This window comes from Desmodus rotundus, chromosome 4 (assembly GCF_022682495.2).
Source record: "Desmodus rotundus isolate HL8 chromosome 4, HLdesRot8A.1, whole genome shotgun sequence".
In the NCBI taxonomy this organism is placed as follows: Eukaryota; Metazoa; Chordata; class Mammalia; order Chiroptera; family Phyllostomidae; genus Desmodus; species Desmodus rotundus.
In genome coordinates, this window is record NC_071390.1 from 53,312,722 (window position 1) to 53,339,396 (window position 26,675).

Here is a 26,675-nt window from a genome sequence, read left to right on the forward strand (position 1 = left end):
TGAGTGACGGACAGACCCGTAGGCCAACGAGTGGCTCAAAGTGTCTGCGTGCTTGTCCAATGGAACAGTGCAGGGGCGGGCCAAGGCCCGGGTTTAATGAGACTCCATTGGGCTGTAATCAGTGTCATGTCGGATTCATGTCAACGACAACAACAGGGGGACACAAAATGGCGGCGGCTTAGCTCCTACCCCTGGCGGCGGCGGCAGCGGTGGCGGAGGCGACGGCACCTCCTCCAGGCGGCAGCCGCGGCTTCTTTCTCGGGCAGCGGCAGCGCCCCCGGCAGGCGCGGTGGCGGTGGCGCGCGGCCAGGTCTGTCACCCACTCCGCGCGTTCCCAGGGGGTGGAGACTGAGCGGGAGGGGGCCGGAAGGGGGGAAGAAGGGGACTTCTTATGCCCCTCCCACAGGCCTGTGCGCGAGGGTCACCGCGGGGCCGCTTGGGGTCAGGCTGCCCCTGAGCGTGACGGTAGGGGGCGGGGGAAAGGGGAGGGAGGACAGTCCCCGCCCCTCAGCGGGGCCTCCAGGGCAAGGGGCGTGGCTTTAAGGTGTAGGGGGCGGGGCAATATCGGAGTGGGGGTGGGGCTCGGGTGGTCGGTAGGCGGGAGCTCGGAGGGGTTTTCTGAGTGGGAGTGACTTGGTAGGAACCGCGGGGCGGGGGGGCGGCTAGTGCCTGGGAAGGACTGGCGAGGGAGTGGTTGGGAGGGGAAAGTGGAGGTGTGCAGGCAGGTGCAGAAGGGAGAGTATGGAGAGGTGCAGTCTTGGAGATGGGGAAGGGAGACCGAGGGCTGTTATGTGAGGGCAGGTGAAATGATGCAGAAGGGTGAGATTGCAGTTATCTGAGGCCAGAGTAAAAGTGGGTTTGGGTGTGGTGGATATGGAGTAGAGTTGAGAAAGCAACGCAGAGTAGACACTGGATTGGGAGAAGTATTGAGGGAATGTGAAGAGCCGGTACAGTTGCTGTGGTGGGCAGGTGTTGGAATGAGTTGGCATGTTGGAGCAGAAAGGTTTGCTAGCTTTGGGGTATATGAAACATTAAAAAAAAACATGGCAGGGTGATATGGATATGCTTGGGAGAATCAAAAAGATGGTAAGATAGCAGAGCTGACATAAATGTGAAGGGAGGCTACATAGAACTTGTAAAATATATGGCAGAAAAATCTCATGGGGATGGGGGACTTAGGAGGGTGAGAAGAGGCAGAGGTGTGAAGAAAGAGGAGTGGGTTTGGGCGAATGTAATTTGGTGGACTGCATCAGGAGTGAGGATGGGGGGAAAAAGGGTGTTAGTTTGGGAAACAGGGTTGTTTGATAGGCTGGATTTCTTGGGTGAAACCTGAGCTGGAGTCTTGAAGGTGGGGCAGGAGAAGAGAAGCGGGGTGTCTGTCTCGGGAAGACTGGTATAGCAGAGTGCAAGGAGTGCTGGGAGACTGCGGGTAAAGGCAGAGGAGGGGCTACAACTCCCCTGTGAAGAACTTTAAACCCTGCAGTTGGGAGGGGGTTTGGGATATGCTAAAGGAACCAATGAACCAGGTATGTTTGGGGTGGAGGTACCAGGAAATTCAAGGTGAAGCGTATATGAAGACTTTCATTATGGATAGGAGGTGGAAGTAGCATATGGGAATTAGTAATGGTGGGATAGTTAGTTCTGTAGTACTCAGAAAAAGGTATGTGTGTGGTTGGTTTGTTTTGGGTATGACTATGAGTAAAGTGCACTCTTTCTGTCTTGTGTACCCTAGATTTTCTGGGGTAGCCCTGAATAAAACACCCCATTCTTTTGCTACTGATAAATTCTTCACACATGTATCAAAATGAGTTGGGTCAGTCTTTTTTATATTTTTAAGAAGGAAAGATTAACATTACGTGTTTCAGTAAAGGATATGATTGTTACCTGCGAACTTCTGCTTAGGGTTGGAAGTTGGGGGTGGTGAAGGGATGGTTAAAAAGACAAGAAAAAATAGAGGCAGAGGAAGGTTTTAACATTAAAAGAGGAACTTAGGGGAATGACTGGCTGGTCAGTAAAAGTTTTGCCTACCAGCCATACCCAGGCCTCAGAGTAGAGTGGATATTGTGTCATTGCGGTTATACCAAATGTTTCTCTCTTGCTACTTGTGAAGATAAGGTGGAAACTGTCAGATGTGAGGCTTAATGTGAAGGAAAGAAAAATAGAGTGAGTATTGGAAGATGGTTGAGAAAGCTTGATAAATAATTTTAATGTACTTCAGAAACTTTCATGGACTTTTCTTGTATCAGAAGATTTAACTAACCTGGTTTTGTTAAATGCCAGGATTCCTAACAGATGACTTTTCAGTCTTTTAGATAGTTCTTTGCAAAATACCTTCAGTTTTCCTGTATACAGATGCCTGTATTAGTATAAAGTGAGAGGAAAGGAAATTGTTTTATGAAGGTAGGGATGTTTGAGCTGTAGGGGTAATTAATTTGTTTGCAGAATAGTAAATGATACATGATGGGAGAAGTGTGATGAAGGGAAATTTCTTCCTTATAATGCTTTAATTTGCATTTCCAAAGCACTTTTAAGCATCGTTTTACAGGATTCTCACAGTCCTGTACAACTTTTATATTATCCATTCCACTGTTGCTAGATGTTTGAGTTTTTCCTGGTTTGGGGAAATTGTGAACAAAGCTGCTATGAGCGTTCCCACACCAGTCATCTGGTGCACATGTGTACATGTTTTTCTAAGTTGTACACCTAGGAGTGGAGTTGTTGCTTCATAGGTAGGGTGACCATTTATCATGGCTTAAGCCTGTTGTCCTAGTGTAATCATTAATATAACACCCTTAATTCTCAAAAATATTTGGATTTGGATGATGAGTTGTATAGTCTCCCTAGGCACAAGGTTATGCGTATCTTCAGCTTTACTAGGTACCAGTGAAACTTTTCTAAAGTGCTGTACCAGGTTATATTCCCTCCAGTGATATATGAGAGTTTGCATTGCCTCTTGTCCTCTCCAACTCTGTCTTGTTAGCTTTTCAGTTAGCCGATCTGGTAAACTTTGCATCTGCCTGATTAATTATCAAGTGGAATAGCTTTTCATGTATTTGTTGGCTATTTGAATTTCTTCATTTATAAAGTTCCTGTTCAAGTCTTTCCATTATTATTATTTTTTTAATCAGGTCTTGTGCCTTTTATTGCTATTTAGAAATTAATTATTTACTCTGGAAGCAAATCCTTTGTCATGTGTGTATATTGCAAAATGCCTTCTTCCATTCTGTGGTTTGCCTTTTCACTCTCTTTACAGTGTCTTTAAATGAACCGAAGTTCTTAATTTTAATGGAGTCAAATTTATTGGTCTTTTCTTTATGGCTAGTGCTTTTTGTGTCTTGTTTTAAGACTTTTCCTCCCCTCAGGTCAAGTCGATATTTTGTATAGTATTATCTTTTAAAACCTTTATTGACCTTAAAAGATGTGTGATTATGAGTAAAATATACTCTTCTTGACCCTATCCTCACCTTTATAAAACTATTTTTGTTTTTCCTCACTTTCTTCTGTTTTTTGTTTGACTTTTTACTTCTCCACAACTATAACTAAGAGCCAGGTGCTGACTTCTTCTGTCTTTTAGGAGAAAATGGTTACATAGACAAGTTCAGCCAGATTAGATTTTACAGGTCTCCAGCTGACTGTATTGCCCTTTTTCCTTTTATGAGCTAGCATTTTATTGTGTCCCTGCTATGTGTCCGTCACCATCCTTGGTTCTTTCATATTTGTTATCTCAAGTATTTCTCTTACACAGTTCTGCAAAAACAGATGGGAAAACTGAGACTTAGATTGCTTAAGTAACATGTCTGATACCCACAGTTTAGGTAGATAACAAAGTGAGGACTTAATCCCTGAACACTCTGGATACCTCCCATCACAACACAAGTCCTTGTGGAATAAGATTTCAGAAACCTATGTGATAATACCCCGAAATGACGAGGCCCTGGCTGGGTGGCTCAGTTGGTTAGACCATCATCCTGATATGTCAAGGTTTGATCCCCAGTCAGGGCACGTACAAGAAGCAGCCAGTGAGTACATAAATAAGTAGAACGACAAATTCATGTTTCTCTCTCTTTCCCTTCCTCTCTCTAAAAAACAAAAAAACAAAACCAAAACAATGAAAATAGTTTTACTTTTAGTGTAACATGTACTAATTAAAGCACATAGAGATAATTATGTATTGTAAAACTGGATAAAATTCTTGACCTCTCTGTGTATAAAAAAATTAAGTTAAAAATGGATACAGTTAGTGTAGACAGTGGACCTCAAGGGATCCTCTTGGATGGGCAAGAGAGGTTCTGAGAGCCCTTGAAAGTGTCTGCAAATGTCTGTATGTACATGTGTTCATTTCAAAAAATAGGTCTATAATTTTCCTGAGAGTCTCACAGGGGAACCCTATTTTGTTTCCAGGCTATACTGGTTATCCTGTTTGAAGACATCTGTGATAAAGTTAAATGATCTGTGTTTTCAAGATAATCTTTCACAACTTAGGTGTTAGATTTTTTTCTTAATATATTGTTCCCAGTCCTCGTCATTAAAACCCAGCTGAAGCTAATTTGTAATGAGGAAGAAATCTAGGATTGAATGGGAATTTTTTTAAAGGCCAAAGAAAAAAAGACACTGTAAATTTAGTTGATTATTTCTTAAGTGAAAGTGCTTGGTTATAATATCATCATTAATAATCAGTGTATCCTGGCTGCAAAGGCCTGATGACTTTAAATGACTTTTCATCTTGCTTCTAAAATCCTCTGTTTTACCAGGGATCAAATTTCCTGTGAGGTTCCTAACAGTGTGATTAAACTTTAGAGACAAACTATTGAGCGCTTAAATGCAGGAGTGACTATGCAGACCTAATTCACAGGCTTCACCAGGAGATTTGGGACATGTCTGTACTAATTTATGATGATGATGTTGAAACTAATCTTTGTGAGGGATTATAGAAGCCATAATAGTTTATTGATGGTTCAGTTATTGTTTGTTGAAGCAGATTTACACAATTATAGTTTAATGACATAACAAGGATATTGTCAACTAGGAGAGCATGACATGAAAAATTAAACTTCCAATTAATATAATATGTATTAGTTGAAATGATAATTTTCATGGTGATTTAGCCTTTTGGAAATCCTTGGAAAACATTATTAGCTTATGAATTAAAAAACTCTGTTAATGAGTACTGAGAAAGAATTTAGTATTATTCTAAAAAGATGGGGAATTAAGTATTCAATTTAGCTAACATTTGTTGAGTGCTTATTCTGGGCTTGCTGCTGAGTGAGACTTACAAGTTGAACCAGACCGATGTTTGAAGAAATGAAATACTGGTTGCTTTTGTTTGTTCCTTCAGTTATCCTTTCCTCCAGCCTATACTGGATGGGTACCGTACCCAGAGTGATTCCAACATTCAACAGTGTGTGCGTGCGTGTGCACCCCTGTGCTCCATTGTGTCTTACTGTGTCACTGCTCCTGCAGTGGCTTTTTATCACTTCATCCATCGTATTCACATGCCTGAGCCTGGCTTTTGTCACAGCCGACTTCGTTTCTTACTCACCAATAACACATACCCTCGCTGGGCATGCACATGGACTTAGTGTCCCTCTGTCTGACAGCTCATTCTCAGCTTCTGTGCTTTCTAGGTTCCCTTCATTCATTCACTGATTCATTCATTTAACAAATAGGAAATGGACTCCTCTTATGTTCAAGTTGTGGTCCTGGGAAATCTTGGGACATACAAAGATGAATCAAACAATCCTTTTAAAAAAGAATTTTATATAGTCTAGTAAGGGAGATGAGGTCAGTACACAAATAAGCATAATACAAAGTAGAAAATAAATGGCAAAATATTAAGAAAGCTAGAAACTTCCTATTAGACAAAGAACAGTAGGCCTTCTAAGAAAGTGGTGCCCGCATTGGGCCATAAAGGATTTGAATGTGGGTGAAGAGGCCAGGCAGTGCTGTAAGTTCTGCCTTGTCTTTCAAGGTCCAGTTTAAGTCCCATCCATCCAAGGGGTTCTCTCCTCAATCACACTGAGCAAGGTGTAGTCACAGTGTTTTCCAGACTTTTTTCCTTCTGTAATCACAGGACACTTTTCTTTAAAATAAATTTTATGGAGAAGCCCACTATAAATAGAACAGGTAAGGTGGAGGTGCTTTGTTTGGTGCAGGGGAGGTGGCCCTCGTGTTTAACCCACATGGGGCACTTTCTCACAAGAGATCCTGGGATCCCGGTTTGAAAACCAGTGGAGAGAGGGGAAAAATGTAGGTTTTAGCATCTGAATCACAATCCTTCAGGACTTAGTGGTCTGGTCTCCTTTTTTCTATTACAAACAATGCTACCCCACAGCGTTATTTTAAGGTGTATTGATAATATATGGAAAGTAACTGGTCCACAATACTTGTCAGAAGATGGTTGGTATTATTAAAATTTAGTGCTTTTTTAAAATAACTTATTGAGGCAAAATTCATATGACACAAAACTAACCACTTTAAAGTGAACAATTTAGTGACATTTAGTATATTCACAGTGTTTTGTGACTACCACCTGTATCTAGTTCCAAAACATTTTCATCAATCCAAAATAACCCCCTCCCCATGTTCTATTTATGGGTTTATCTCTTCTGGATGTGTCATATAAATAGAGTTATATGGTACATTAGCTTTTGTGTCCGGCTTCTTTCACAACATGTTTTTGAGGTTCATCCACATTATAGCATGTATTAGTAAATACTTTATTCCTTTTTATGACTGAATAATATTCCAGTGTATGGATATATATCACATTTTGTTGACCCATGCTTCTGTTGGTGGACATTTGGGCGGTTTTGACTTTTTAGCTGTTGTGAGTAGTGCTGTCAAGAATGTGTGTACTTTTACTAATTTGAGTACCTGTTTTCATTTCTTTGGGTTATATACCTAGACGTGGAATTGTGGGGTCATATGTTAATTTTATGTTTAACTTTTTTGAGGAGCCACAGACAGTGCTTAGTTGCGTCTTATCCCTGCAGCAGCTACTGTTGGGACTGCACTCCGGAACAGCATCTCCAGAAGTATTTGTTGGTTGTTTTGATTAGTATTTATAACCTTACCTCCCAGTTCACATGATCTGGGCCTCAAGCAGTAATTTTAGGGAAAATAGATGCATCTAGGACCTGAAAGTTAACAAATATCACCGTATGGATGTTTGACGTTGTCAGACAGCAGTTAATTGTTAAGCCAGGATGCTATTTTGAGCAACTGTCAATAGTCTGTACTGGATGGTTATAGAAGCAGTTAAGGTCTCTTTCCTTAAGCAGTGTGTGTTCTGTTTCAGAAGATACTGTTAAGATTTGTGAATCCTCACTCAGTTACATAACAGGCTATGAAAAAATCCAGGAGCATATAAAAGTGAGAGCTAAAAATAATTTTTAGCAAGTACAACTTGGGATGACAAAAAAGTAGACTCTGTTATTAATCTTTATTTTTTCTACCACTGTTTTTGGCTCATCCATAATCTCATGACTCGAGTGTTATGACATTGGCTTTGAACAACACATAACTTTAGTAAAAGCTCGGAGGAATCTTCGCATAATATTTATGATCCAGGGTATTTTGACTCTTCTTATGCTGAGATGAATATTTCTGAATAGTGTTGATATTTATATAATACTAATGAAGCCAAACGCTCAGTATTGGACTAAATATTTCTCTAGATTTGTTTAGAATGGTTTGTAATGAGTGGTGTAAATAGTGTTTTATTATAAGGCTGTATGATACAACCATATAATTTACTGATATTATTTGGTAGTTAAAAATAAAATGATTCACAACCTCAGAAGATAGAATACTTTAATTTGATGTAGCATGAGTCCCCAGAATTAATTTGGAATGATTCACTCCCTTTTTGATAGCCTGAGTAAACTTTCAAGTTTTTATAGAAAAATGAAAAGAGAATAATGATTTTTAGGGTTGTACTGGTAGAATATCCTGTCTACATAGGAAACAAACCCCAGTGCTCTGAAAAGAGAAACGGTGTGGATGATTCCAAACCAGGAGGAAAAAAAGCATTTCTGTTTGTCTTGTGAATAAATTATGCATTTTCTTTCCTGTAGACTTGTCTTTCTAGTTAGATACTGCTTAGACCAAAATTAAACTGGTGTTCAATCCCTTCTCTTAGGGTACACCAATTTACAGTGGAGCCAGTGGAGTCAGAAACAAACCAGCCTAAGATTAAAAAACTTCTGGTGGATAATATACAAGCAGATAATATACATGTGTTTAGTTGAGAATTGGCTACAGAAAAGAGACTTCTGATTTTGTTCCTCTCCTAACTAGCTATGTGTGTATTAAAAAGCACTGATTCTGCTTGTAGCAAAGAGCTGCTGAGTTACATCTGCTTCTGCCTAATTAGCTCTGTTAGTTGGTGTCAGATGAGAGCTAATTTTGAGATTAAATTGAGGAGTGGGGTGTGTGCCTGCGGCTGGGGGATGGGAAAGGAGGATCTAAGGTTGCTTGGTTTTGTATAAGATCAACATGCACTTACTCAATGTTGTTTTAAACTTATTCACAGTGTTTGCCTTTGAAGTAAAAATGATCACTGTCCTATGCTGGAAACTTGTGCATCCTTCTCTTAGGCTTAGTTATAGGCCTGATCTTGATATCAGTCAGTACCTAGATGCCAGGTGACCTTTGGGACAAATAGTGAAAATTGCCTGGGAAAGTTAATACTGACTTTTAAACAATGTTTGATCCCCACCTCAATCCCTCCCCACTCCAGATAAAATGTTATACCTGCCTGGCCATTTGAGTGACAGCAGGATATTTTTTCCCTGGTGAGATTCTTTCTTAGACTCTATCACAAACTGATTTCTAATATTTGGAGAGCAGGTCTGGCCTTAAGAACAGAATTTACCTTTTTAGTCACTTGCTTTGGGGCTTCATTTCCTTTCCTGAATTCCCTGTTCTTAATTACGCTTTAGTAATTGGAAGAGTTAATATATCACCAAAGGTAGTGTATTGGGTTGGCTAAAAATCTGTTTAGTTTTTTTCCTGTAAAATAAAAGACTTCCTTTCATTTTTACCAATAACTTCATTGATTTGGATATTTCGAATATGTTGGCTATCTCCTGCTATCGGCTTCTAATGGGTAGAGGCCAGGGGTGTTGCTAAACATCTTCCATTGCATAAGACAGCTCCACAGCAAAGAATTATTTGACTGAAATGTCAAGAGTACCAAGAAACTTCGCAAACCACTTTTGACACATTTGATCAGTCACAGCACCTTCTCCATACACTGCACAAATCTTTTATTTTGCACTTCAGTTGCGTTTTTACCTTTCTTGAAGTAATAAAGCATAATACACTGAAAATGTTGTGTGTTTTCTTCCATCTTCAGTATTAAAACAAAATGGCTGCACAAAAATTCACCAATTTTGATGTTTTTTAAAAATGCATGCTGATTTGACAGCTGTCACAATACAATCTAACAAAATTGTTTTGAGTGAAGTTAAAGACGACTAAGCACTACTACAGCCATCGTATGGAAAAAACTAAATTGACTTCTTGGTCAACCCAATACTAATAAACTCATTGTAGCTGAGTATATTGAATAGTTGTGGCGAGCCATAGATGGTTGCTGAATTTAAGGGATATCCTCCTGCCCAAATTAACATTTACTTGTTTTTTCTTTTGGTAGATTTTCCTGAAGATCTGGACAATCTTCTTTTTCTGTCATGGACTATTAAAACATTTGGAATTCCAATTCTGGTATTTTTCCTTATTTTATTATATTTTTCTATAAAATGTCAGTCTTACTGAAATGTGTTGGTAATGGATATGAATGATTCTTTTGATTGTGGGTAAGGACTGTGGTAACAGCTTGTCATGAGGGTATATTCTGGGTATTTATTAGATATGATCCATGTTTTGTTTTAATGTATGTTCATTTGCTTTTATAACCAAGATGCCTGAAAGCAACTTTGCAGTATTGGATACTTTTCTGTGACCTCTTTTCCTGCTTCCTGCATTTGTATTTTTGTGCAAATTATTTTAGTTGATTCATCCTGAATTAATGATGAAAGATAAAATAATTATTTGGACACAGTAAAATGTCTTCTGATGAAATTTTGCCCCAAACCATTTTACTTTGGAAAGATCAGCTTCCTGTTCTAAGCTTTCTAATACAGAATGATTCTGGTGTTTTTCCGTGAAAATGGTTACACTATGATTTGATTCCTAGACATACCATGTTCCAAGTCTGTGATTTATATGATGGCACAGAGGGATGTGCTTATTATCTTTGCAGATAGACACAGATGACAGAATCAAACAAAACAATCTTTCATAGGTTGGAAGATAGATTCAAACTGACAAAATGAACTTGAACTGTAATAAAATTTAAATCCCAGCATTTAAATTTGCAAAAGGAAGGGAATGGAAAGACTCAGCTTGACAGCATTTTTGAAAGAAGATTTGGGATTTTTAGTTGGACTGCATGCTTAGCATAGCCAGTTGTTTGCAGGCCTGTTAAGACAGTTCCTGTAACCTTGAATTGAACTTATAATTGGATAATGCTTGGACTGCCAGATTTTAAGATGGGCATCAGCCACTAGTGAGCAATAAAGAACGAGGTGTTTGAAAACCATGTGATATTTCGAAGTGGTAAGGAACTGGGATGTGAATGGTCTAAAGTGGGGCTGGAGGTAGAATGGGTTTTGATTGTAGTGGTTTTCAAAGGATACTTGTTTTCAAATATTCAAAGGCCTGTCATATTAAAGAATAATAAGAATTCTTGAGATCCTTCCATAGGAACTAGGACTAGTGGGTAGAAATTACAGGAAGGCAGATTTTGGCTCCTTTGAACAAGAATTATATTACAATTAGAGCTGTCCAGTAGTGGAGTGAGCTGCCTGAAAAAGTGACAAATTCTCAATCACTGGAAGTATTTTGAGACTTTATGGCCCATCTGTTGGAGGTACTAAACAAGGGATCCTCTTGCTGGATAAGTAAAGGTTGGCCTGATTGACCTCTATGGTCCCTGCAGCCACAAGTTTCTGAATCTGAGGGGAAGAAATGAAGTGAACCTACAGTTTACTGATTGCAAGGAGGACAGTCCTTTTTAAATGGCAGCTTTCAAGCCGACTAAATAAATATAGGTCCATGGCCCAGTTGTTTTTCAGCAATAGAATCTTTGCAAATAAATGTTGCATTTTTCAGGATATCTGGCTAAAGTTTTGAGGAAAACAGTAATTTCCTTTTTTAGGGTACATTAAATCTTAATAAATAATCAAAGATGACTTTAATTTTATATTTTATGAGACATTTTTCAGTGTGTAGACATCACATTTCATGGAAGTGATGACTGTATATCGAATATTAGGTACTGTGTTCACTTATTTTTCTCAATAATTCTGTGAGGGATACGTTACTATTACCCTACCGATGAAGTGACTGAAACTTAAGTCACTTACCCAGGGGTTCTTTGTTAGACATTGGCAGAGCTGGCGTTCATACCACTAGTTTGATGGCAGAGGAAGAACTAGCCAGAGCAGGCAATTGTGGCTCAGGTAAAGATAGTGCTGGACTTTAGAATAACGGCGTTTGAGCCTTAAGTCAACTGTTGACTGTTACCTTGAGTGAGTTCCATTTTCCCCTTAGCCTCAGTCTCCCCGTAGTGTTGTCCTGGAGATAAATGATAAGTTATATGTGAGCACAGTCTTAAACTTTAAACTATAAAAAGAGTTAAGATGTGGATGTTACCAGTGCAGAAGCAAGTTCAGAGCCCAGATTTGACACAACTCCTAGGCCACGTATTCTTCGCAGGTATACTTAAGATGAGATTGGAAGTCCAGGATGGTTCTTGTGTAGACCAGGAGACTCTCACAGAGCAGTACCACTGTCTACCTGGAATCAGATTGGTGTGAACCTTCTGTGTACCGAGTTTCATGAGTTAACTAGATAGTAATAAGGTACCTGGAATGCTACATTATTTAAAAGGTAAAGGGTTATGTTACTATATTCATTTCAGTTTTCCAACCTGTGGGTTAGAAAGTGTCACAGACTCTTTGAAGGGATGGGAGGATATGATTCTATAGAAGTGGCTAGATGGGAAATTTTCTTATGTGCAAGGCTTGAGAAATATCTAGTTGAAATAGAAGAATCAGGATTAGTGTTCTTTTTTAGATTTAAGATTTCTTAACGTAAGTTTAAGGTACTTCTATCAGATTTTTTGTATCATAGACTTATTCTTGATGTTGATTTTATGTTTATGATAGACATATATCTTGAACCACTTTCATGTAATTTTATTACTTTCAATAAAGGTTATCCATTAAACATATAACTTAGTTGTGATCTTTTAAATGCCCCATAAGTCACCTCATATAAATAACAAGTGAAAAGTCCTAAAAAAAAGTTCTTTCTCAGTCTGAGACCCAATTTCTGGTTGGAAAATATTGTCAGTGAGAGTTGGTTACATAATACTTTCCTGTCATTACTTCTGGGGTCATTTTGCATTGGAAAAAGTAATACTGAAGAGTCTTTTAATTTATTTTTAGAAGTCCCTTTATTAAGAGCCTTCTTCCCTTTTTATCCTTCAAGGTCTTGATTTCCTACTTAAAGATGTTCTTCGCCCAAATGCAGTCTTTCCTGTTGGTCAAATAAGACAACTATCAACATTGCCTGTTTGATCTCTTTTTAATCTCTTAAGGATGGATGTTTGTTTGTAAGATGTTGCTTATTGTGTTCTGGAATACTCTGCCTATTTGTTGAATTGTAAATGACTTTTAAATGTGCAAGTTCTGTTAAATACAAGGAGAACCTCTATGGGTAACTTTTGTATTGAAGAAGTCATTTGTCAACCATGGTAAAACTTGCAAACCCACTTTATACAGAGTGGATTCTTGAAGCTATACAGAAAATTAAAAAGCAAAAGCAAAGGCCCTCTGAGGAGAGAATCTGCCATGCAGTCAGTACTTCCCATGGGTTGGATAAGAAGACAGTCTCTGAACAGCTGGAGCTCAGTGTTCAGGATGGCTCAGTTCTCAAAGTCACCAACAAAGGCCTTGCCTCCTATAAGGACCCAGACAACCCTGGGCGCTTTTCGTCAATTAAACCAGGCACTTTTCCTAAGTCAACCAAGGGGTCCAGAGGAACATGTAATGATCTCCGCAATGTGGATTGGAATAAACTTTTAAGGAGAGCAATTGAAGGACTTGAGGAGCCAAATGGCTCCTCCCTGAAGAACATAGAGAAGTATCTCAGAAGTCAAAATGATCTCACAGGCACCACCAACAACCCAGCCTTTCAGCAGCGGCTGCGACTGGGGGCCAAACGTGCGGTGAACAATGGGAGGTTACTGAAAGACGGACCACAGTACAGGGTCAACTACGGGAACTCAGACGGCAAAGGGGCTCCCAAATATCCCAGTGCTTTCCCATCCTCGCTTCCACCTGTCAGCCTTCTACCCCATGAGAAAGACCAGGTAAGTGAAGAGAGAATGTTAATGCATTCTACATATTGCCTATTTGACTTCTGTAGTTTCAGTTAAATTTTATGTGGACAAAAGTACTGAGTAAAGTTTGATAAAATCAAATGTTTTTGCCTTAGAGCAGGCTTTTATATTTTAGAATGTATATGTTGTCTTACAATATAAAGTATTCTACATTATTTTACAAGGTACTGAGGGCTTCCTCATTGTTTGATGAAGAACTTAGCATGGTGATTATGTGATTTGTCTTTTAAACTCGAATTGCTGACATGCTAACTGGTGAGCGCTTGAAGGGACCAGGACAGGTAGCTTTGGGCCTCTTTCCTCGAGGCAGGGCCGTGCGTGTTTTTAAAAATGTAAGGAATGTCACCGGGTGTTTTTCTTTTTAATTATTTGTTATTTATCTTCATTTTCAGCTTTATTGAGATATAATGTATATTTTCTTCTTTATTATTATTTTCAGTGAAGAATTTATAGACTAATTACTTTAATGCTGATAGTCTGTGCACTCCTGTAATTGTTTTAATATGTGACATAAGTCCTGCCTGTTTCAATTTGAAGTCATTTATTATTGCCTACTTCTCAGAGGGTGTTTATTTTGAAAGTGAATGTTTATTTTGTCTCATAATGTTTCTTTTCTTACACTCTTTGACTTCTCTGGGCCTTATGTAATTTCTGGAGTATTTATACATATATGGTAGATTTCTCCTTAAGTTACTCTTTCAAAGCAACTGAAATTAAGGCTGTAACTACAACCAAAGTAGAGCAACAGCAAATTGTTTATAATAATCCAGATCCTTAGTTTCGGGGCTTGTTGTCTGTCCTTTGGTCAAGTGGAGACATTTAAATGAGTTAACGTTACATCTTAGAAACCATTAATCATTGTTGATAGAAAGGGTGGTTGTAATGTTAACTACATTTTTCGAAGTGATAGAAACAAGTGTAGAGAAAGTTGTACTGATGGCGTGCTTTTCTCTTTGGATGCTGCCAGCCTTTAAGGTAGACCCTGCTTCCCTCCGTGGTCTACGCTGGTGGGAGCCCAGCTGGAGAAACTGGGTGGGACCAGGTGGTTTGCCTTCCCATGGACTAATCTGACCCTAGCATTTATATCTTAACTTCATTTTTATTTTATCAGTTTTCCTCAACATTTATTTTATACTTTGGTGGTATTTGTCTTTGTGTAAGCAACTCCCAATTCTCTGTAAGTGAATGTGGTCATAAACAAAGAAGTTAACCTATGAAAATTTCTCTTTAATAACATTTGTTTAAAAAAAAATACAGCAAATGACTTAAATCCTAACTCCTGTATCTGACACAGCCACACTAAGCACTTCTGTTTCTCATTAAATATTTTTATAAAAGCTTACGACGTTAGGAAATTCCTCAAGGGAGTGTAGAGCCATTTCTTGATGGATTTGAATATCTTTGTTTTTAAAATATATACATTACCCTAAGGTATATTAAGGTTTTATAGTGATCAGGTATGTGGACTAATTCAGGCAGCTTAGGCAATTTGATAGTATGTTTCAATAATTTTGTGATCCAGGGGATATTTTTACTCGTGATAGAGGAGTCAATACAGATTTTCCATAGTTCCTTTCCTGTCCTTCTCTTTCACCTTGCCCACCATTTCTTGCTAACCTTATCATATTTTTTTTCTTATAGCATCTGTACCAAAGTATTTTTAGTCTAAAGGAAAATTCATCTCTGAAAGTGTCTTGGATTGAGAACAGTGTAATTTATTGCTTAGCATGCAATTGTTACTGCTCTTTTTGTGATGCCGATCTTTAAATTGTCCAGTTAGGATCAATATAACAAGGAAAGCTGAGCAAATGTGTCCTCGAATTTTTGCTTGATGAAATTTGGAGATCAGTTTTATTGAATAATTATAATCTAGTTCTTAAGAATAACAATAAATGAAAATGAGGTTAAGTCCTTTTGACCACAATGTATTATGCTGTTTGTATTGTGTATCATAATAGCATTTTTCCTTAATAAAATGTAATAAAAATTACATCATAATATATTGCCCTTTGAGATTGCAAGTGGTAAATAGTTGAAAACCATGCAAACTTGTTAAGTAAATGAAATAGAAATTCTGAACCTGGTTCCATGAATGAGTGTGGGGAAGGTGTACCACAAACCTCCTGAAATCAAACAGTTACGTGTATCCACATGTTTTTCTAGGGTCAAGGTCTAAAGTTTTTATCAGATTCCCAAAGGGATCCAAAATGTTAAATAGCCAGTGTGAACATTTTCTTGTACTTTAGAAAATATTTTGAATTTCTTACTCTAAAACCATAATACGCTAATGATTATCTTGCTTTGGCTGCTGACCTTGGATCTGTATTGGTTGGTTGTACTGTAGTTTCTTGTATACTGGACTTTCTCTAATATATTTGAAAGACAGATTATCATTGTTTTTATGCTAGAAGTCTATAGAGTTTGCATTGTGGGAGGACATTTATGATATAAATAGCAGCTGTTTGTAGAGAAGAGAGTAATCTCTAATTACAGTTTAGTCAACTGATGTCTTTCAAAGAAGCTGTTATTCTAGTTACTTGTCCGAGCAGTTTCATTTAACTGTGAAAAGAATAAAAAATAGTAAAAAAAATAACTAACATTTCTTAAGGTTTAAATGCTGGTACTATTCCGAGTGCCTTATATTTATTATCTCCTTATCACAGTAATTGTTAGGGCTGTAGATTATTGTCCTTACTTTACAGATATAAAACTAAAAGCCCAAGTAATTTGTCCAAGGTCACTTAAAGAGCTGGTGAGTGGTAAAGCCAAGATTCTAATGAGAGTCTGACTCCAGACCTCTTTGCTGCTGGGCCACAGTAGTGACTTTTCACTAACAGTAAAAGTGTCTCTTCCAGTTCCACAGATTCTTAGAAGCAGTTTTCCCTGAACAGACAGATTTCTGGCATTTTAAATTTGGTAGCTGCGAGGAGCCTATTACAGTTTTTAAAGCACATATTATTTATAATATTAGCAATATGGGAAAGCAGTAGGGAAAATAGTAAATCTGTGTCTAATTAGATTTAACATCATCATCATTCCTATGCATGACTGCTAGGAAGAATACAATGCAAGTTAAAATAGAAGGCTGCTTTCCGTTCTGAAATGTAATTGCACATCTTCTGATAGGGAATTCAAATTGGATATTACCACACTGGCTTCTTAGCGGGACTCCTTTGTATTTATTTAAGAAAGCTCTCTTTGGTGAGGTGATAAAGAAATAGAAATGAATTAAACCACTGTAGATAACACTCTATCTTTGACTTCGTGAGGGAACTCCTAAAGGATAGTATTAGTGTTTCTCATTAAAAGTGGTAAAGCTCAATTAAGTCAGATTATTAGGACTTTGGAAAGTCAAATATTCTAAGAGAGACTTCAGTTATCACCACGGACTTTGTAGCATTAAGATTCCATTTGAACATTTGGGCCTTAGCATTTTTATAAAATCGACTTAGTTCAATTTTAAACAGATTCCTTGGTATTTCACTTTATTGGGAATACCCTCCTAAAATTTATTTCGTGTCAAATCATGGTACGTTTCTAGTATAGAACTTGATAAATGGGATCTTTCATTCTAGACTATGCAGGAAAAAGGGAGATACTTCTAATATCAAGTAGGGCATTTTTTCTTAAGAAATGAAATGACTTACATTTTACAGAAACATTCAAATATAATTATAAAAACAACAATGATGCTGTCAATAAGAAGAAAAGATGAGTTTAAAAAGGAGCACAGATGATCAGAGACGAGGCTAAGAAATAAGTGTGTTTCATTTTTTGTGATGTTGGCTTATTCAGTTGTTTATTCTAGTTGTCCCCACCCCTTTTAGGGAGATATTTTATTATGGTTTTTGGCGGTATTATTAGTATGAAACGTTTCCATAAATAGAAGATGAATGTCATCATGCATCTGTTTCTTGTATTGTATAAATGGCATAAATTAAAGAACTTTAGATTTTCCTTCCTTCACTTTTCTCCATTCGCCCTCTAATCTCTCATCCCATTCTCCTTGCCCTAGAGAGAACCTCCTCATCTCTCTCTGGGACTTTTCCAATTGCCTGTACTCTCTGCAGCAACATTCACGTGTCCATACTGTTCTTTGATAGGGCAGAGGTTTCCAGAAGTCTCTCAGCCTTAAGGGGAATTGTTCCTAGTTTCAGACAACTCTGCATCTTTTTGGCAGAAATGTGTGTATTTTTTACCTGCTAATTATGTAGAGTTCAAATGTCCTCCTCTCTGTTGTCCTTAGTTTTCCTTTGAATTGGTGTCCTTTGTATTGCAGATGTCACATTTCTCAGAGAATGCTTAGCTAAGTGTATTCAACTGAAAGTTGGATAAAGCCCTGAATATTACAAGATATATTCTTCCATATGACCTGAATTTTGGAATTGGTGTGGATGAAAGTCAGTTTTAGAATGACTAAAGTCAGAAATGTATTATGGTGTGAAGGAATAGGTGAATCAAATACTTGCTGTTCCAGGGTCAGGGAAGGAAAAAGACTGTAGTTCGTGTTGCTAATTAATCTTCTGAAATTCCTCAAAATTAGCGGAGTATCTGAGGACAGCTTTTGTGAGCAGATAGTACTAGTGGTTGAGGCATTGTTGATTGAGCCCTAGGATTGTCTCAAACTAGTTAGTTGAGTCAGCGAAAGGTAAACTGAAGAGTGAATGAGTCTTTCTGTTGCACTCTGGGGCATGGCAGCTTGTTCCACTTTAGAGCTTTTATCAAGATGGGACTTGCCTAGAGTTCTAATGAAATAGGCTTCAGGTAAACTAGAAGCATAATGTTAGAGGGTTTTGACTCTTAAAATGAGTGTTAAACATTCCTTTTTACTCTTTGGCTCTTAGATGTACTTGATACTGTAGTGGAATTTTCTACAACATGGAATCTTGACATGAATGATCAGCCTGCTCTCTGATTTCCTAATGGTATTTCTTTGCAAGCATTAAGGATGCAAAGGGTGTGGTTTCTTGACCAACTTTGGATATTTTCAGCAGTTTTCAGGAATTTGCTGTTGTATTCCATATACCTATTTGGATTACTGCAGCTGCATTTGTTTTACTTTCAGTCAGTGCTGAGGAAATCTGTACTGTATAGCTTTGAAGTTATGTAGCAGTTCAGTGCTATTTGCTAGTTTGTTCTAATTGTATTTTGAGTGGCAAAGATATTTATCCTTTGCTTTCTAACTTTATTTAATAAGTAGCACATTTTAATGTTTCTTAGAGTGAAAGGGTGTTTGTTTTATGTGTTCTGTCTTTGTGTCACAATAGTACACAAAGGATACACAAGAAAATGTGATTGTTTTATCATTGCAATAGCGAGCTTAGCTTTAAAATTCATGACTTTTTGTTTTGTTTATAAACTTAATTTTCTTGGCCTCTATTAAACTACAATAGATTTGATGAAACTATTTCCTTTAGTTACGCCAATATTTAAAATGTGAATTTGCATCTTCACAGATACTTTGATCTCTCCAATCTATTAATGTTTCTAAGTACATAAACATCAATTAGCTCACTAAATTGAAGTCAGCGAATGAGTCAGCCATGTAATTTGTGGCATGTTGAGTTGGCAGGGCCATGAGGAAAGTATGTTTTATTTGTGTGTGGGTGCTCTTATCTCATTGTCTTTAGGTGAGGGGCGTTTGTACATGTGAGACAAGGAGGTATGCAGTGCACGTAGTGAAATCTAACCACTGTGGTTATGCTCCTGCTTGGGGCTGGACTGCTTTCCCAGAGCAGTCTCCAGGAGTTCCAGATGTGCACTGTTGTCGTTCCTTTCATAAGTGAGCCTCTAATTAGCAGGATGTTAATGTAGACTGTAATGTAACTGTTTGGGTTTGTTTTATGAAAGGTAATATTTTGAAAAATCTGCAAAATGAACTATATAGACAAAGTTCTAGAGTGAATGCAATTAGATTTAAACTGTGAGGCTGGGCTCTACAAAGCTATAAAATAAATACTAATCAATGGTCTAAGTAAAATCCAGGAAGGATTTGTGTTAATTTGACAAATGGGTTTAGAATTCTTTAGTCATTATTTTTTAGAAACCAGCTTTGTTCATACATCCTTTCTCTAATTTGCCTCACTTTTGATCTTTGATAAAACCAGCTGCAATTTTGTTTCATTAACAAACTTAACTGGTTAACAGATGTTTGTTTTGGCTTGATTGTGTCCTTTCTATTAGAAACAGCATAAGCATACACAGAAACCATGCTGGGCCTTTTCCTGTCTGTAGTTAGACAGGCGTTTCAGAAGAGCAACTTAATTTTATTTACAAGTTCAATTTTTGTGCCTCTGTACTATTCTAGGTATATTGTTGGTATATATACACATACTTTAGCTCTTGTTCCCCTGTCAGGGAGGTCTTTTGTTCTTAATCCTCCATCTGTTAGTCCAGTATATTCCTTCCCTGCCCCCTGCCCCCACACAGTTCTTTAGCATCGCAAAATCTTAGCATGCTGGGAAAAGGTATTGCAAAAAAGGTAATTGAGATATCAATGACTCTTCTACAGTTCTAGGGAGGGAATGGGACCAGCCTGCTGAATTTAGATAATTTCTTCCATCTTCTTTGATGTCAGTGAGCTACCATATGGAAAGCAATGAGGCCTACAGGAAAGGGGTAAGCTGTGGTCTGGGCTGCCTGTGATACTCAGAGTGATGTGGGCTGGGCGCCAGAGGCGGCACTTAAATGTTTCTATAATAGTTTCTGATGCGGCTGGTCCTGCTTTTTGTCCATGGTTTATGGCCATGCTTGTGACCCTCTCAGATCATGAAAGGGAGTGATGAAGTTCAAAAAACAAAGATTATATGAGGTAAGAGAAACAATAGTAAGAGAAGCAAAAAATGCCCAGATTAAATATCAGTATTAAGAACATCAGATGATGATTCCTATTTGATATTTGATCAACTTGTTCCCCAAACTGGTATTTTAATACCATGTAGGAGCTTCTACCTTATAATCAAAACCCAGCCCTAGCTATTGAGCTTTGAGATGTGAGTAAAGCAGCCCCAGACAGGATCTGCTAGTAGAAGAGTATGGACTGTTTGAAGAACATAAGCTCTTTCATGTAGTTAGACTACTGGCAAGATGTGAGGAGAGTGGGAAAGGCAGGCAATGGAAGGAGCCAAGAAGATATTTCCCCTTTAACTTTGTAATTTACGAGATTGTAATATTTCTGAAAAGGTGAAAGAGTAGTTCAATAAGTGCTGTATTTCTTTTACCTAGACTTACTAGTTGTTAACATTTTGCCACATTTGCTCTCTTCCCTGTGTGTATGTTTTCATGTGTGTATGTATTTACACACATACATAAGCATACTCATTTGTGGCTGAACTATTTGAACATACATAGCAAGCATAATGATATTAAGTTATCATGGTATTAAGTTATAATAATAACTGTATACAAGGTCTGTCCATAAAGTATCTAGTCATGTAATATGAAAAATAGAAACATTTATTGAAGAAGATACAAGATACAAGAAACATTGTACAAGGGACAATGATGCCTCAGTCCCCTTCAAAGTAGGCACTTTGGGACCTCACATAGTTCTCAGGATCATCGTTAGCTGCCCCGTCACATTTTCCTGAATCTCCTTGAAGGTCTGAAATCTCTTCCCTTTCAAAGGTGATTTTAGTTTTGGGAAAAGCTAGAAGTCACAGGCCGCCAAATCTGGGCTGCAGGAAGGCTGAGTTACCTGGGTGATTGGATATTTTGCAAAAAACCTCTGCACAAGACATGAATGGGCTCATAATCGTGATGAAGCTGTCAATCACCAGTTGCCCGTGGCTGTGGCCTTCTGAATCATCTGAATAGTTTCCATGGAGGAATGTCCAAGCCTAATGCAAAATTTGATGCAGATGCGTTGTTCTACTTGCTCAGTCATTTTGAATGTCACAGCCACACAGTACACATGCTCACTCAATGGTGTCTACCACCCCCACTGACTAGGACAGTGAAGTCGTTATTGTTCATGCATCCACATTCCAGTCCACTCTCCTCGACTGCCAGGTTACACAGTGTTGCACAAACTGTTCTCGTTATATTAATAATGGCTGGACTTTCTCCAGACAGACTTTGGAACATTCTCCTGTATAACCACAATACTATTATCTCATGTAAGAAATTCAACTGTGAAACAAGAGTGTTATCTAATACTCCATATTTCCCCAAATGACCCCAAAATGTCACTTCAAACTTGTTTTTGATCAAGGATACAGTTAAGGGTCACACATCGCATTTGGTTGTCATATCTCCTTTAACAGAGAACAGTTTCCCTCTTTATTTTGCTTCTCCTGTCAGTCACATTTTTGAAGTATTTAGGCCAATTGTCGTGTAGGATGTTCTACAACACAATTAGTGTTTGCCTGATTGTGTCCTCATGATTGCATTCAGGGTAAACATTGTGGCAAGAATACTGCGTAGGTGATGTTGTGTATTTGCTCTTTTGTCATAGAGGGGATACATCTTTTTAGGTTATCTTGTTGCTTTTTCATCAGTTGGTTAGGTGGTGGCTGCCACATCTCTTACTAAAGGCACTTTTTTTCCCTTTTGTAGTTAATAAGTAATCCATGGTGACATGTTGAGAACATGTGAATAGCCTTTTATCCACTGTGTATTAGTTTCCTGTTACTGCTGCAAAATATTACCATAAGTGAGTGCCTAAAAACAATGCAAATTTATTGTCTTACAGTTCTGTAGGTCTGAAGTACAACATGGGTCTCATTTGGTTAAAATCACAGTATCAGCAAGGCAGCATTCTTCTGGAGGCTCTAGGAGAAAATCTGTTTTCTCACCTTTTCCAGCTTCTACAGGCTGCCTGCATTCCTTGGCTCATGGCCCTTTCCCTCCATCCTCAAAGCTAGCAACATCACATCTCTCTGTTTTTCCAGAGTCACATTTTTCTCTAACCACAGCCCAGACAGCTTTTAAAGAATTCTTGTGATTAGGTGGGGGCTATTTATATAATCCCAGATAATCTCCCCATTTCAAAGTTCTTAATTGCAGCTGTAAGGTATTTTGCCATGCAGGGTGACAGATTTATAGCTTCTTGGCATTAGGAAGTGGACATCTCTCTGTGTGTGTGTGTGCATGTGCGTGTGTGTGTGTGTGTGTGTGGCGGGAGTGGGGCAATATCCTGCCTGCCACATAGCGGTTTCAATATCCTCACCTACATCAACTTTTTTGCATTGGAGGTGGCAAATCTTTGAAGATTTTGGGGCTGTGGTGTACACTGTCTAAGTCTGCTTAGAAAGGAATGAATCACAGTTTATGGGAGTAATGCTAGTTGAAGCTGGGAATTAAGAGGCCTGAGTTCTAGTTCTGATGATATATCCTGAATCATTTCCATGGGGGCAGAAGCAGGGACTGCCTTTTGCTTCCATTTTGAGTTTATTTACTCACCAGTCAAACTTAAAAATGGATTTGGCATGATTAGCTTGAGAGTTTTTAACAACTGGAGTTTTGGTAACCAAAATGTTTTCTGAGAACTGCCCATAGAGTTGTAGAGGAGGGTCTTTCCTTTAAATGCCCACAGATGCATGAGAATATATATGACAATTTAATAAGATAGGCTCTTTGGTGACATTTTAATGATTTAAGTAACATTTGAAGAATTTTATGTCTATTACTTAAATGTGAATAATCTTTAATTAGAACTCTAGGTAGGCTGAAAAATAAAGACTAATTTGAAAAAGAACAATACCATGCTTACAATGTTATATGTAAATTATATCTCAATAAAGTTGGGCAAAAAGGAAAAATATCATGCAGGTGGATATATATTATGTTCTTTCAGGTCTTAGTAAAAACCCAGAAAAACATAAATATCAAGTCAAGATTCATAAGGGCAGTTAACCTTAAGAATTCTCCATTCCCTTTCATTTCACAATATTTTAGTAGAATCTTTTGCAGTAGCTGCAGTTAGTTGGAATGCTTTGGAATACTGTTGCAATTGTTAAAGCATAACTGTTTAGTTATCAGCCCATGAATGTGCTTTCTAGAGCTGATAAAAAAGATGATCTTCTCATTTGATGAGCTCTGACCCTCTGTAAACCTTCTATCTTATCTCATTTTCCACCAGCTATGAAATATAACAGGATGCCAACAATTACATCCTCACAAAGCATTTATACCCACTTATAAAATCACCTCTTTATTGGAAAATTGTGTAATATCTTGATTTCAATTTACCATGACATGTTGTGCAATAAATCTTGTTTGGGTGTGAATACAAGCCTGCAGGCAGTGTGCAGAACATTGATCAGGTGCAAATTGTATGTATTTTTCTAGCATCTGAAGATTTCAGAGCAAAAGAAAATGAATTGTTATTATTGAGACCACCTCTTTTTAAGTCGTTTTTAAATCTGACGTAGTAGAAGATCACCACGTACCTCGCGGAAAGTGCCTCGACTCTCCTGAAATCCATGATTTGTGTTTGTGACCATTTCAGTTCACCATTTCCTCTTTTGTCGTATCAGGAGATACGATATACAACAAAAACAAAAGAACATGGTTAAAATATGTACTTGTGCCTTGTAAGTGTGCCTATGAACAGTTCATATTAGATTTGAAGGCTCTACCAAAGACATGAGAACAGAGATATTAGTACCATGTTAACTTAGTGCTTCCTATATACCAAGTAGTGTTCTAAGAATTTAATACATACAAAATAATTTTATATAAAACCTGAGATATAGTACTGTTACTAATGGAATTTTACAGATGAAGAAACAGGCCAGATAAGGTACCTTGCCCAAGAGAGAGTACACAGGAAGTGTTGGAGCTGGTATTTCAATCCTGGCACACAGGTTGGAGTACAGCCATATCACCACCTTCTAGGTGTCTCATTTATTTGGATGAAATCAAAGCATATCTGTTGAATTCTTGTAACATATAAAGCACTGTACTGAGCACTCTAGAAGTTATAAAATGTAAACTCTATTCAAATTATAATTAAAATTACCATTTGAAACATGCCAAGATATGCAGCTATGTGATTCCTCCTCAAATGACCAGGGCAATGATCTTCTTTTTCAGAGTGATGGAAATGTTCTTTTTTTAGGAATGAATAATAACATCCAGCATTTATATAATGCTTACTATGAGTCAGGCACTACTTAAAATGCTTTGATTATGATAACTAGACTGTAAGGTAGTACTTCTCTCCATTCTTAGTTTGCAAAGGAGGGAACTGAGGCACAGGAGGTAAAACGACTTGCCCAAAGTGACATAGCTGTTGTGTAGTAGAGCCAGAATTCAGACCCAGGCATTTGGCTTCATAGTCTGTACACTTAACCATTACACTTCCTGGCCTCATATTTTTCTCCTGAAGAAAAAAAATTTAAAGAAAAGAATTACACACAGGTTCTTATAACCTGGACCTCTATGAATAAGTGGAACAACAAATCGATCTCTCTCTCCCCCTTTCTCTCTCTAAAATAATTTTGTAGAAAGTGTTTTTAATAGGACTCACTGAAAAAAACTTGTTAAAATTCATTTAAGGTGGCTTTTCCTAAATGGTGTTCTGAGGTAGAAGGAAGTGGTTTTCTTTAAGATGTTAATGATACTGCCCTGGCTGGTGCAGCTTAGTGGATTGAGTGTAGGCCTGCAAACGGACAGGTCAGTGGGTCAGGTTCAATTCCTGGTTGGGGCACATGCCTGGGTTGTGGGCCAGGTCCCTAGTAGGGGGTGTGCAAGAGGCAACATGTCGATGTTTCTCTGGCACATCTATGTTTTTCTCCCTCTCCCCTCCACCCCCGTCTAAAAGTAAATAAATTTTTTTAAAAAATTGACCATCATAGGTCTAGTTGTCTGTCTTTAAAAAAGTGTTAATGATGCTGATAATGTTCTGAGATTTCAAGTCCCAGAGAAGTTCTGAAGTTCAGCTGGCTTAGCCCACACTTTCCCAAGATGATTCAATGATGGGCCCTCTCCTGTCCCCTTCTCACAACAGCCATTCACGAAATTTTTGCATTTGGTAACACTTTGGATAGTGTTATGATACCAGGTTATCCTGCTAATTCCTTTCCTCATTTCTCCCAAATATACATCCCAAAGAAAACCATTGCTTAATTGAACTTGGTGTTTGTGCTTCAGAATAGAAAACCAAAAGTCATCAAATTCCTATCTTGTCTCTAATGAATTAATTTAATAAAACTGTTGTATGATAATTTTCAACTGGAGAATAACATTTCAGAGTTGTAGATGATTGTTGAGGTGACCAGGTTCAGGAGTTGTACACCGAGGTCCAACGACTCCTCAGGGGGTTTGTGAACCCCTGAAATTGTATTCCGAATGCTGGGCTTATATATTTATGAGTATTTTTCTGGAGCCTCTAGCCTCTCCCCTCCTTCAGCAGGTCATTTGACTCAGGCCAGTGGTTCTCAGACTTTGCTGCACATTTGAATCATCTGAAGAGCTGTTAGAAATTTTGATTCCCAGATTAACCCTCACACCCATTAAATCAGAATGTATTAGAAGTTTTTGAAGATCTCGGGCAATGCCACTGTGCAGCAAAAGTTTGGGAATCACTGCCTGAGGCTAACTTCTTTTTTTATAGATGAGCAAACAGGGTCTGCTTATGTGGTCCAGGAAACAGTCTGGATGTGTTAATTGGGCAGGGCCCTAGTTCTTGCTAGGGCTCGTAGAGATCCTTGTAAAGGAGGCTTATGAGGAAGTGGCTCTGGAGCCGGAATTCTTAGGTTCAAATCCTGACATTTCCCCTGGGCAAGTATAGTCTGTGTCTTAGTTTGCTCCGCTGACAGACACGGAGATAACAATAGCACAGACTGCATAGGGACAGTTCGCTACAACCACATGGGCCTGAGATAGCAAGGCAGTGAGCTTTTTCTGAACCTTGATAGAAAAGGCAGCTGAGCAGAGTCCAGGGCTGTGGGAAGGGCAGCAGACCCTGGCACCCTTTCCCTGACCATCCTGCTATTGAAAGAAAAGTATAAATTGATGTCCTTATCACTTTCTAATGAAGATCTTCCTCTGCTTTTGAAGACTTGCTCTGATCCCAGAGTCCATGAATGGCTAAAGTCCTCCTTTCTGTGTTGTTTTTTCCTTCATTTCTTGTTATTTAAATAGTCAGAAAAAGAACCTGTTTTCAGAGTAACACATGCTCATGGTACAGACTTTGAAAAATACAGAAGGGTTCAGGGGTGGTATAACACTATCACTGAAAATTACACCCCAAAGA

The 26,675-nt window shown here is 38.2% G+C and overlaps 1 protein-coding gene across 11 annotated transcripts in view; it reads left to right on the forward strand.

The window, feature by feature from the left end:
- KAT6B (lysine acetyltransferase 6B) overlaps window positions 1-26,675 on the forward strand; it is a 182,622-nt gene that overhangs the window by 1,128 nt on the left and 154,819 nt on the right. For 6 of the 11 annotated variants that reach the window (XM_053922603.2, XM_053922607.2, XM_053922610.2 and 3 more), the window contains exons 1-3: window positions 96-310; window positions 9,659-9,729; window positions 12,562-13,444. In XM_053922603.2, the coding sequence (XP_053778578.1) occupies window positions 12,824-13,444 (621 nt within the window). In that variant the 5' untranslated portion in view covers window positions 96-310; window positions 9,659-9,729; window positions 12,562-12,823. Of the gene's footprint in view, window positions 1-95; window positions 311-1,243; window positions 1,527-9,658; window positions 9,730-12,561; window positions 13,445-26,675 lie in introns of those variants that run through there. The other 5 variants (XM_053922608.2, XM_053922612.2, XM_053922615.2 and 2 more) reach the window with 2 other exon arrangements.